The 13,225-nt window shown below is 37.8% G+C and overlaps 1 protein-coding gene across 1 annotated transcript in view; it reads left to right on the top strand.

The window, feature by feature from the left end:
• Positions 1-10,481, top strand: part of THEMIS (thymocyte selection associated) — an 80,713-nt gene extending 70,232 nt beyond the window's left edge. The window contains exons 5-6 of the mRNA XM_035538664.2: positions 1,740-1,893; positions 10,321-10,481. Coding sequence (XP_035394557.2) covers positions 1,740-1,893; positions 10,321-10,481 — 315 coding nt within the window. The remainder of the gene's footprint in view (positions 1-1,739; positions 1,894-10,320) is intronic.
• Positions 10,482-13,225: the final 2,744 nt, after the last annotated feature.

Genomic DNA, 13,225 nt, shown 5'->3' with positions numbered 1-13,225 from the left:
TGATATGGAGGACAGTACATGTTTAGTGAGAGCTTTGAAAAATTGTTATTTAAGCATGTATTTTCCTCAAGCAAAAGGTGGACATTTCTCAGTAAGTACTTGTAAAATGTGTTCATATGGCCAGGGTAGGCTGGCAACAAACATATAAGTGTGTTTAGGTGCAGATGGTCAAGAAAAGAACCAGAAATTAAATAAAGGCCACACTTTGCTGGTGGAAGAAAGGCAAAGGTCCTGTAACTCCAGTGAAGCTGTTCTACAATACACTGGATGAGTATCATCCTAGTTTGAACAGCGTTTTTTCCATTGGGTTATTTTTCTTTTAAGAACTTCTTCTGACATTTCTGTCCTCTTTGCAAAATATTCCTCAGCTGTGTTTCTTTTTGTACAAATCCCTGATGTTTCCATGAATTACATCACTGCTTTAAGCTTTGCTTGATATCAGAGGTTCTTCTGCAATCACGGAGAGTGCTAGCAAGCATTGTACATCCTGTACTGCACAAACTTGCATTGAATACTGTAACTCAGTCAACCCCTGCAGATTGAGGTTTCAGTGTTTGTTTCAGAAAATGGAGATAACTACCTTGGGTTCTTCTAACTGAAAAATGATGGTCTTCCACTTATGTCATGTCATGACCCACCCACTGAGGAAAATTGTCCATACATTTTTCAGATTTCATCCTGAGCTCTTCCGCTTAATATGCTCTCTCAAATTTTCTATTTCAATTACCAGCGACTTTCCTGTTGCTAGCTGATATCTTTTGCAGAAGGGGCAGATTGTCATAAAAACTGAGTTCATGTTGTGCTTTCACAAATTGTGGGTTGATCCTGAAAATATCAGACACTATTGCTGGGTCACTACTGTCAGTTTTACCAGTGCAACCTTCTGTCTCTGAATAGAAACGATTTTATCATTGCCGAGGAAAATCTACATATGATTTTGAATGGAAAATCTATACTTATTATTTAAAATAAATGCAGACTTTCTAGTATAAAGATTGTAATTGGACTGTAAGTATGCTGTAGCTACTGTATAGTTTCAATGAAGATATACTTTTTGACACTTTTAATTGACACTTATTTGCACAGGTAAAAATATTTTTTTGACTGAAAGAATTTATAACTAATATCTCACAGTTAAAAAAAATATGAAAATGTATGTATCAAGCATGAAATTCAAGGAGTACAAGTATTACCGCCACATAACTTACTTTCTACAATGTTATAATACTATAGTTAATTATGTCTTAATTGTCTATTCCTATCCTCTAACTATACTCACCATGCTATGAATGCCACTGTATAAATGTAATTGAAATGTCAGAGTTCACACGAACCTGTGATGCAATATATATCAGAATGCATCAAACAAAAGAACAATACAATAAAAGTAGTTAATCAGAAAGAAACCTGTATCAACCAAAAGGCATAAGTAAATATCCCTCCCTGTGTTTACATGAGTCCATACACCCAAATAAAGAAAAGGCAGTCTTGAGATATCTTCTAAAGGTAATTTCTTCACCAAGAGTGTCTTCTAACCATGATACTTTGTGAAGTATTTGTCGTAAAGACGAGCATTATGGGAAATGTGATTAATGAGTTGCTTTGACAAACAGATTTGTGGTTAAATTTCACATAAGTAGCCCAAAGAATGTTGCCCTCATGCATCACATCTCTGAAAGTATCCAGTTTGGAGTACCAATTTACATGTGAAGTCAATGTGTTCTTCTATGTAATTTCAGAATTTCTGTGTAGACACCACCAAGAAATCATGTGCAAATCAAGCTGCTGATGCTTCAGAATTACAAGTTAGCTGTCAAAATGTTTTGGTGCATCATGACAATGTGAAGGACATGACTGGGAAACCTACATTAGTACAAGCCGCTGTGATTAAAGGTCAGTTAAGATTTATGGTTTGAGTTATTAATACAACAAATCTTAACCCCAACCCCAATAAATAACCTGCACGCAGGATTGCTTTGTGTGATTTAATTTGGAAACTGTGGATTTGTCAAAACCAATGAAAAGCAAACATTTCTGTTCTTCCTCCATAAATGCCATAAGGCAAATTCATCCAAGCTTTCAACAGCAGCATAGTGTTAAACTCTGTTTGACACTGTAACATGAATATTCAGTAGTTTATAGGAACAGACTTGTGTGGAAAGACGCACTTTCCTTTTCCGTTAGGAAACTTCATATCATTTGTTACAAAAAATGCTGATTCCAACAGGTATTAAGGATGAGGAAGCAGTTTACGCTAAGTATATGAAGATGTCTTCAACTCATACTTTTGTATTTTGAAGAAAAAATAATATTGAGAAAATTACTTGACCATTAATTGCTTTAAAATTTGCCATTTGCTTGGATTTCCCAAGAATATTTGATAAATGGTTAGGTTTTCTACCTATCTTTCAACTTTTTCCTTTTTTCAGAACATATTGAAGTTGAGAAGCTAGATGATATGAGGACAATTCCAAAATGCTTTAAAGTTAATATAAAAAATTCAGTTGATTTCATTGATCTGTCAGTCATGGGTTATATCTGAAATATGACCACATCACATTAATTACAACAGTGGAACATTTGGAAGACTAAGGAACAAATACTCATCCTCACAGTATTTGTTAACTGATAATTGATATCATTGTAAGAATAATTCCCATAAAATTTCTGTTTATTGTCTTCTCATTCAGTGTGTGAGACTCCTAAAAAGGACTGCCTATCTAAAACTATGCAAATGCAACATAAACAACTTTTATATTGAAAGGTTACTGCAGCATGTTGAATATTCACTCATTTGTACTGCTGTGGAAGTTGATTATTTGTGGACAGTTTTTCTGAAGGTATTTAGGTATCTGGCTATTTTGAAAGATAATCCCATATTTGTTATTCTGTGGCTTTGAAGAATCTCCCTGTAGGATCCATTTTGTTACTGCTTAGTGATCTGATTAGATTTTATAGTGGTAAATGGTGAAGCTTCCACTCTGGCAGTTAAGGAGAATGACATCCTCTGTTTAAGCTCCAGAACAAAGTTATTGCCGGGATGGGTTAATGATGAACTCTCTGGTGCCAGGGAAACTACCTGCACATCACTTCTGTCCAGGCTACAGGGATCAGTTGGATCACTTGCATGGGTTGGTCTTTGTGGGGTGAATCAGACACGAGAAGTGGGGAGGGACACATCTGAAGAAAACATGACCAAGGCATCCTTACTGAAGTAAGCCAGACTTAAAGGTTACGATGAGGACTGGCTTCTCCACAAGCGTGGGTCTCAGTGCCCATGAAGGTGCTTTACCTTGGTGGGTTTAGACTCCTAACAGACTGGGAAAGCCACAAAGGCTGAAGTCACATATTGCCTTTATAGTCAAGATTTTTCAGAGATTTTTCTGAACTCAGCAGCTCAGTTCCTGTAGTGAGGAGCAGTGTCATGCAGTTGTTTCCTGTGCCTCTTACAGGAACTGTGCACTAGTTTCTAAACTGAGATACCCTGGCTGAGAAAAGAAGTTTGGAGTTACCATTATTAAGGCTTTTGTCCAATAACAGCATTTGGAGGTGGCCATATCTTTCCATTCTAGTTGGGACTATCTTGTGTTCCTGTATATTGCCATAAAACTGTCAGGTGTTTGTGCTCACTTTGGCTGCTGCCCAATTGGTTTGTCTTTCTGTACAGTGAGCAGATCTAAGTCAGGAGAGAGATGGCCACATACCAGATACCAGCTGAGATCTCAATTCAAAATATGTAGAGCTACATTTTTCTTTGAGGCTTGCTTATTGACTTTAAGATGTGCATGGTTAATGAGGTCCTGTTGCTCTCCTCATCCTCAGCAAGGAGGTTTCCCAGCCCATTTCCAAATCACTTTTAGGGGTGCTTGAACTGTAAGAATAGTGCTCAGGCGTTTGATGTTTCAAACAAAAAGACAATGGTAGATTACTGACTTAATTCTTCCTGCTTCCAGTAGGAACCATTTATTTCAAACTTCAGGTATCAGTCAGGCCCTCTTTTTTTTTCCCTAATCATTTCCTACCTCTATTTATTCTTTTCCTTTTCCCTGAGTTTATAGATAGAGACCTGAACTTTGCAAATAGTCCTAGGCGTATGCCCAAGTGTACTAGAGAAAACATTGGTGTCAGGGCTGCTGAAGGCTTGCTTGCCCCTGTGCTGCAAAGATTTGCATCACTTTCTTCCCATCTGGCCACGTTCTTACCCATGCTTCTGATTTCAAACCCCATACATGTCTGCTGCCTTATTCCTCATGAAAGATGCAGCTAGTTTTTAAGCTCACCCTATAAGCTACATTAGCTTAGACTACTCACTGAATATCAGATAAAGAATAGACTCTGTTTCTGAGGGTTTTCAAACAAACTCTTAGGACCTCTGTTCAGCACACACATAGAAAATCAAGAGTCATAAAGTTTCTTTTACAAAGCTATGAAACTGCTTCTTGTTTAACTGTCTTAGAGTACCTCTCTTTTGAAACTACCTAAATTTGAGTATAGTGTGAGTTACATGTTGGAGATAGGCAGATTTAATAACCTAGACCAAAGAATTGTGATGGATTGTACACTGACATACCCAGATCAAAGCTAAAGGTTTTTCTGAAAGCTGTGTGTTAGTATAGCCCTAATTACTGGGCTTAATTCAAAGATAACTGCAAAATTACACAGGAGATTGGATTAGATGATAAAGCAGTTCTTCCTGGCCAGTCAAGAGATCCCCAGGAGTCCACTGTTGCGTGCAGCAAGCTTGTCTGTTCCAGAGAGTATACTCTGCTCTGCTAATTCACAGGATAATGGATTAGAAAAATATGTCAAGACTAATAACACAGACACACTCCTGTGGATTTTGAGTGGGAGGAAATGCACCATTCACTGACTAATTTTTAAACTTCTACCAGTGAATGTTAAGCCACCCTCCAAAGCACCAACCAGCTTCAAATTCCTAATAAGGATAATGAATCTGTGCTTTCAAAAAAACATTTACAGGCACAATTACTATTTCTTACCATAGGCCAGATCTGAAAAGAAAAGGCAACATGTTTTTCTTTCAGTTTTAAGGCCTCTATTGTGTTTCCTTGCAGAGTTCATGTTAGTGAAGATAGGATTTATTATCTTTGTTTCTAAGAAATAGAACTTTTTTTTTTTTTTTTTCCTGTGTTGCAGTTAAACTTGAATTGGCCACTAAAGATATTATCTTATTTTCTTAGATTTGACTGAGTTTGAATTCATTAGAAATAGCAGCACTTCTCCAGGATCATAACTCTTATCTGAAATCTGCTATATCAGTTTGTTTTGCTTTAACCTTGAAATTTATTCTAAGTGGAGTCTTGAAAACATCACCTAATCTTCTTGTATATGCCTTAGGTTTCTGGAGTTGTTACATTCTGCAATAAAAAAAATGTTTATGTTGATTTTGTTTATTGATGCCAAGACATTTTAGGGAAGTTATTTATGCTTTTCTGACTTTAGGCACTTGATTTAGGAGGCCAGTGGGCTGGAAAAAAAAAAAAAAAAAGGAAGGGAGCTTCTGATTGCAATTCAGAGTACACATAAAATGTATACTAGCTTTGGCATGAAGATAGTTTAAGAAATTTCTGCCCCTGTGCTGTAGCTTGCTGTTCTGTCATTTAGGGCAATACATTTGGTTATGGGGTTATACTCCAAACCAAATAATAAAATGAATTGAACTTAATATTTTCAAAAGCTTTAAGCAAAACATAGAATTCTGAATTATTTTGAAAAAAAAAAAAAACTTCTTTCTTTCACAATGTCTCGGGGAATCTATACTAGTGTTCTGAATTGATGTATAAGGATAAGCAATATGAATTAGGAATCCTATACTGTGTACATGTATGACAATTCCCTCCAGCTTCTACACTTTAACTCCATCTTTGATTAGGGCAAAACTGTTATTACATCCTTTGGTTCCACTATCTTTAGAAAAATAATTGTACTCTTTTCCTTGGCTTTTGAGCCATTATCAAAAAGCATATTCATCGCTGGTGCATCTTCTGAGATAAGCCAAAAAAAAAAAAAGGGTGAGAAAATGACTTAAAATAAAGAGATCACATCATTTAATAGGATGGTGAGTACACCTTGGTAGATTATGTTTAAAGATTTTCAATCTGTTTTGTTCTTCAGTAAAATCTAACATACAGCAGGGGAAAGAAAGTGCTCTGCATCCTTCCGTATTTCCCTCGTTTATTAGATCTGACTGATTTTAATTGCAGTAATACGCAGAGGCTCCAGGAGCATGCAGAAGCGGTTACAAGGAGGAGATGTTGCAGGGTTACGTGCCAGGTGACCGGGGGGGACTTTGCATGAGTCACTTCTCCCACTTTCTGCCTGTGCCATCCAGTTTTGTGGCACTTCTCCAGCTGCACCAGCCCTGGGAGGAAGCGACTGTGCAGAGCAGCAGCTGGGAGCAGGTGGGGTGCGTGTTGGGGCACTGAGACCTCCTCTGTACCCTCCTGCACTGAGGTACGATGGCACCCAAAATATGCTATTCATTAAAACCTGTGGTAAATGTTTCTCATCTGTGAAAGTTATTGATATACTGAGGGTTTATTTTACAAGAAAGAAGCAGTAATGGAACAGTGGACATCAGTGACTGTAAGGATCCAATAAAACCAGCAGGGTAGACTAGAGAAGAAGTGGCAAAGAAGAATACTTAGAAATAAAGGACAGTGAAAGAAGTCAACATTTGTATCTTTCTGTAAATCTATTTTTTATTAAGAAACAAAATTTAAAATTAATCTTTTCCAAACAATGGCCTATTAAATTCCAGACAGATAAATATTAAATAATAAATATTAAATATAAATTAAATTTTAACCTTACAGTGCATATGAAATATTTTGATTGTAGCTCTTAGCAGTTTTTAAAGACACACCAAATCATCAAGTGAAGGAATGGCTGATGGATACCAGCCCAGGGAACAGTCCATTACTTTTATTGGCTCTGATTCTGCTATCACTCAATAGCTTTCAGTAGCACTCCCTAAGGAATTATTAGCTCTCATTAGCATCGAGGATCATCGGAACCAGGCCCGCAGCAAATAAAGCACGACTGTTCATAAAAACACTTCGGCTTATGCATATGCTCTTCACTTCTGTGCTTTTTCACTTAAGTGATGCTCAGAAATAAGGACACAGTTCTACCTTGTTTAATTCACAGTATTATTGTGCATAATTACTCAGAACTATTGTTTTCAGGTTAGACATATCTATAAACAGTACATGTTATTAATGTGGCTGAATGTTAATTTATGCAGCATAAATCATGGGCTGAAATATTTACCACAGCTATAAAACTGTGTTATGGTCATAGCAAGGCATGTTTAGTTGTGCAGCCTTGTATATATATGAATTGGTGTTTTTAGCACTGATTGCATTCTAGCAGTGGAGCTGATGGGTTGGGTTACTTCTGTTGCCTGCATTTTGGAAAAGGCCAGAATGGATAGTTATAACAACTATTTGTGACCTTGAAGTCTGTGAAAGAATTGTAAGTATATTCAGAGGGGAAAAAAAAAAAAAAAAAGAAAGAAAAATCAACAAGAAAAAAAAACAAAACCTACCCACTTGAGGATATGAGTGAGATAAATGGAAATTATTAGTCTGCAGAGTACTCCCTTTCCACTATAAAGCCAAGCATAATTACACAAATTGTTCCAGGAAGAGCAGAGTTAATGAAATTTGGTTTAATAAGGGTTCAGGTCTGTTGTCCCCTACTGCTCCTTTCCCTCATTCCCTGATAATAACCAAAACTCTCCTTATGGCACTCCTATCAAATGAAAAAGAGCAGGTCTGGAGCTATGTGTGCGTTGAGTGGCCAACCAATACGAACATGCTGATTTATCCTGCTGTCTGCTGCCAAGTGGAGTGTGTAACAGATGTGTTCTGCATGCCTTTCTTTCAATAGAGGAACTAATTCAATTCTCTTTGTTATAACCACGTTGTGACTTCTGCCCCCTTTTCAAATTTGACTGAAATTGGAAAAAAAAAATAAAAAAAAATAAATTAAAAGTACTGAAGAGATTGACGGATGGATAGACAGCATGATGACATAAATCTTGTTTTCTTAGCAGGCTAAGATGGCATATCTGATTCAGTAATTCAGTGTTGAGGCTAATAGATTTTTTTCAAGCAGGGAAGCAAATTGCATTGATTTCACTGTTCAGAATCCCGTTGGGATCATTCAGCTTGTCCCATTCATTGCTTAATGCTTTATTGAAGTGTAAATATATACATTTCAGAAGGCATCCTACACTGATTTGGGATTGGGGACAGCTGTGATTTAGTCTGGCCTGATGACATTAATTTCCTTTCTCCTTGAGCTGTCTTGCTTAGAAGCATATCATTTTGATTGTGTATGTTTGGGAAAGAAGAAAGTCTAGCTATGCCATCCGTGTGCAACCTGTACTTTATATCCATATTAGCAAGTTTAAGTGCACAAAAAATATTTCCCTTGCTGAATCACAAGGATTAGCTTATTCCTTCAGTGCCTGTTTTATTCATTAGTTTACTTTTACTGATATCAAACACAGCCAACCTGCAAATGAATGGCAAACCTGGAAATGTTTATTTATAAGAGAGTGGCCACATGTTTGAGTGAGATCTTCATTAAATTTGCATCACAGGGTGGTGTGGTTTTTCTTTTTTTTTTTTTTTTTTTTTTTTCCTCCCCCCTTTTGATATCAAGATCTGGAAATACATTGCTAATTTACTCATTCCTGAAAGGTAACAGGGGTACTTGTGGGTAAACTGGTCCATGGTAAATTGTGTCCTGGTGTACTTGATGAACTTAATGGTTATTTCTAGCCTTCAAATTTCTAAAAAGGGGTGAATCACAACTTCAGAAAGAGATGAGTCCTGCCCAGTTTTTTAGGGAGAGACACCTCAGCCATGGAGAGTTTTAGGACAAACACAAGCGGAGTCTGAAGATTGCTGAGAGAATGAATATACAGGTATTTTCTTGGTGAAGGGGAGCACCATAGTCCCAAGAACAAGCTTGGGAGAATTCTTGTTTGAGAAACTCAGTGCCATAAAGAAGGATATGTTTGATAAACATGGCCTTGCTGAGAGGTCAGATAGGCCATGAGGGCTTGACACATTTGCAGGTTGTTTCAGGTTATGTTGTAGCAAATTAATCAGACAGGAACAGCTGTTCCAGAAGCAGTCTTTCACACTGTTTTCCATTTCACAAGAAACTTCTTTCTTTTGAAAGAGTGTCCTCCCAGTTCAATTAAATGTGGACAAACCCAAAGTGCGGCCTGCTCTTGTCCTGCAGCCACCCATCTCTTCCCCACTGCAGCATGTGCCAAGAGACATGGTGGGTCCAGAGAGGGGACACGGGGCACTCAATGACTGATCCTTGTAAGGTCCTGCTCTGTGTGATCAACAGTCCCATGTGTCTCATGCCACTACCTTAAGTTTCAGGGGTGCAATAAGAGCACATGGGCAAGGCAGGAGACTACGGGGCCTTTTGGCAGCAGACTGCCAATCACACGTGAATGATAGCATCAAGCTGCTGCGATGCCATGAACCAGAGCGGAGCACACTCAGGAGCTGGAGCTGCAAACAGGCCTTGTGTGAGGGTCTCTGCCCTAGTGGGAAAAGGCCACCACTTTTTGAAAGGTTTGTCCTCAGTACTGCTGTAGGTTGGTCTCGGTAGACACAAAGAAATGTACTTCAAATCTTTTCACTTCAACCTCACACCACTTCCAAGCCTTCATCTCTGTTTGTTATTTTTCCTTCTGAATAAGAAGAAATTAGGGATTTTAGTTCGAGGAAATCTCAGAACAACATCACAGTTTCCTAGCTACAGATTCTTCTCTTCAGGCAAAGAAACACACAAGCACAGGAGCAAATCTGCATTAGGGTTGGTAGGTGCTGCATGAGGTAGGTGGACTGCTCATCTCTTTATATGGTAAGACAGTTTGCTTTTACACTGTCAGTGGCCATGCTTTTTAAGCATTTTATTAAACCTTAGAGTTGTCTGTGGACAGATAGCTATCAGGGAGAGGACAACAGATTATCTGCTTTGTCCACGGATTTTTCAAGCACAAATATTTTGCAAAATCTGAAAGAGGAATTCTTAGAAGAGTGAAGACCATTTTATAAAATGCTCATCTGGGTTTCATTCTTGATCTGGTACAAATGTCGTTTGGGAATCTGAGCAAGTCACTTTAGGTCTGTGAAAATGCAAAAAGTGAACATTGCTTCCTTTGTTTTTGACCTTTGCGGTTGCATGTGTGAATTGTACATTTTTCTGGGCAAGGGCAGAATCTTCCATTTCCTTACAGTTATTTATTTGTTGATTACTCAGGTCTAACAAATAACCCACTTGGAAAGTGGGAGGGTGAAAAGGAACAGGAAGAAGCGCACAACTATGAGTATGTGGATGACAATGTAATTGAAAACATAAGAAAAGTATTTCAAGACACCACCACTAGAAATAAGGACGTACTCTCTGAAGATCGACGGTGAGTGTCCCCTATGATCACATATGGATGCAAACAAAAGCATTCAGAGTGATTTTCAGACTTACCAGTAACCATCATCCTTCACAATGAGGAAACGTTTTCCATGGGAGCCACCAACATTGCCACATATGTTCTGTAAACAACATGGTAAGGGCAGAGGTAGACACAAATATTGGTGACCTGCGGTTTTGACAAAGTTGGACCTATGGTTGCTCTGGTGATATAAGTGCACAGTCAAGATCAGGTTTGCAGGTGGAGACAAAACCTTAATTAGACCAACAGTTATAGTTACAAAATACATGAAAACCCTGAGAAAAGCTTTGTGTCTGAAAGCTTGTCTATTTCTTCTGATTTGTATCAGTTTGGTGTAGCAAATACTGATACTCTAAATACAATCATCCTCTTCTGTATAGAACTGGACACCTTGTAGTCCACAATTAAGGTCTGTCTCTTGAAAAACTTTCAGGAAATTATTTCTGTTTCCACTAAATTCTTGTGTTTCTGCTCTGTCAGTTTGCAGAAGACTTAAAGTGCTAGTGAACAGGACTTTGTCTTCTAAAAAACTTCCAGAATCATTTCCAGCCAAACCCAATTTTTTTTTTTCTAGATCTGAGTGAAACAGCATAGTTCCAACTCTTTTGGCTCATAGCTGAACCCTCTATGAACTTTTGTTGATTTAGCTGAATTGAGAGAATAAGAGAATAAAAATAAGAGAATAAATTCTCTTATTAAGAGAAATGCCTAAAACCCCAAAAAAGTTTGAAATTTGTTTTAATGATTTAGAAAAACATTATCTTTTGTTTTTGTTTTATTTCAAAATATACTTCCTTTTTATTTTAAAATGGCATGCAACATTTCTATTGCATTTGAGTTGGGCAGTATACTGAATCTGAGATAAGATTTTATTTTATTTTATTTTATTTTATTTTATGGAAAGTTCAAAATCCCCAGAACATGACAGAAAACATATATAACCAAGTAGAATTGTCTTGAAATATGACAAAAGCAAATAGAAGCCCTCAATTTCCCCATCCAGTATTCCCCAAACAAGGTCTCTTACTTTTTCACTCTCTCAGTTATCCCACTGGTTCCCCTGCCCTCCCCCACAAAAATTGCCCTCTAAACTCAGCACAAAGAGTGGCTTTAAATGAGGACTTGAGGCAGTGGAGGTTCTCCCAGGCTCTGCATGCATCAGTAGGAGGGAGGGTGAGCAGGAGATGTCTGCCCCCTCCTCCAGCACTGGCAGAGGTATGTTGCAGCTTCTTGTGATTTGCCTAATAACTTCCATGCCTTCCAGGGCAATTACCTTAGCTGTGTGGCCAATTCTTCTCCTGCTCACTGCCACAGAAGTTGAAAAGTTACAGGAAAGACTGAAAAATGAAACAAAGTAGGGTGCTTCATATACTTCCTCAGTCCACATACCACTGAGCATGTGAGCTTTGTCTGTAGTGCAGAGAAAGAGAGAATGAAAATTTTTGTCTAAAATAGTTCTATTGACTATAGAATTTCAGGACTTTTGCATGAAAGCAAAAGTACAGTTTCAAGAAGCAATGCCAGCCTATAAAATCAGCCTGTAATTATTCTACTTACTCCTGTTAAATCAGCTCCTTTAAGTCTTTATCCACCTGCCCTTTAAACTCACTATCAAGAGAGATGAGGCTTCACTTTATTAGTTGCTTTGTTTGAGGGCTCTAGCAAAACATGAAAGAAAGGACCTTTGCCGCCTACGGGGAGATCACTTTCTGTCTTAGATTATGAAGCAGTCCCTTAAATTGTCGTCCTCAGCGGATGACAGAAAAATCTGCCTTCTGAAATCATTAGCTAGCCAAGAAGCACATAGCTCCTCCAGCCTGCTGGTCTCCCCCTGACCATCAGAAATCTTCCATTATGGCTTCCTCACCTGCACTTGTGAGCATTTTAAGAAATATGGATTTAACATAGGCATATGAAATTAACATTTAGTGTGGGCGAAAGACCTATAAAACTTCTAGCCAGGTAAAATGATTGTTGGAGCTTAAAAATCAGCTTTTGATCTGTGTGCTGCACAGCTGTTTGTAGGGTGGAATTAAAAAGACTATTTAGGGACTTACAGACAAATAATACAAAAAACTTAGTTGTATCTTGCATCTCTGCCAAAGGCCTAACATTCGAGCACGTTAGTTCTACTTCAAGAACTGAGCAGTAAGCCATTTCCCACCCATGGTCCCATTCTCTCTCAGGACATTTATGCTACTTATTAATATCTTTTTAAAATGTATTTGGATATATAAGGTATCAATATGAAATCTAGTGATCCAAATTACTATAGCATACAGTTATTAGGAAAAACAAAGAAACAAAAAAGGGTTTTAATGAAATTCAGAAGCAATCCTCAACAGCCAATAATTCTGTGAGAAAAATCATTATTTTTTATTTGTAGTGTTTCGTCGATGCCAGAAAAAATCTTTCCACAGTCAGGGCCAAAGCATGCCAGAGTGGTACGAGTTAGAGCTAGTCCTCACCCTAAGAGGGAGAAAGAAAGAACAGGGATTTGCCTTGGGTCATTGCTATGTTAATTTTGATAGAATAAATGTGCCCAGAGGGTCAATGATGTTAACATGACCTCATCACTCCAGAGCAATAAGCAATTAAGCAAGAGACTTGAGTACAGATGCCTTAGCTTGCTATAGCAACAGCCACCATTAACATATTTTGTCATTTCATTAAAGATACAAGAGAAAGTAGGAAAACCCCCAAAAGAATTTTAAA

The sequence above is a fragment of the Cygnus atratus genome, chromosome 3 (genome assembly GCF_013377495.2).
Source record: "Cygnus atratus isolate AKBS03 ecotype Queensland, Australia chromosome 3, CAtr_DNAZoo_HiC_assembly, whole genome shotgun sequence".
NCBI lineage: Eukaryota > Metazoa > Chordata > Aves > Anseriformes > Anatidae > Cygnus > Cygnus atratus.
The sequence above is the reverse complement of the archived record's forward strand: the minus strand, read 5'-3'. Positions and strand labels throughout refer to the sequence as shown.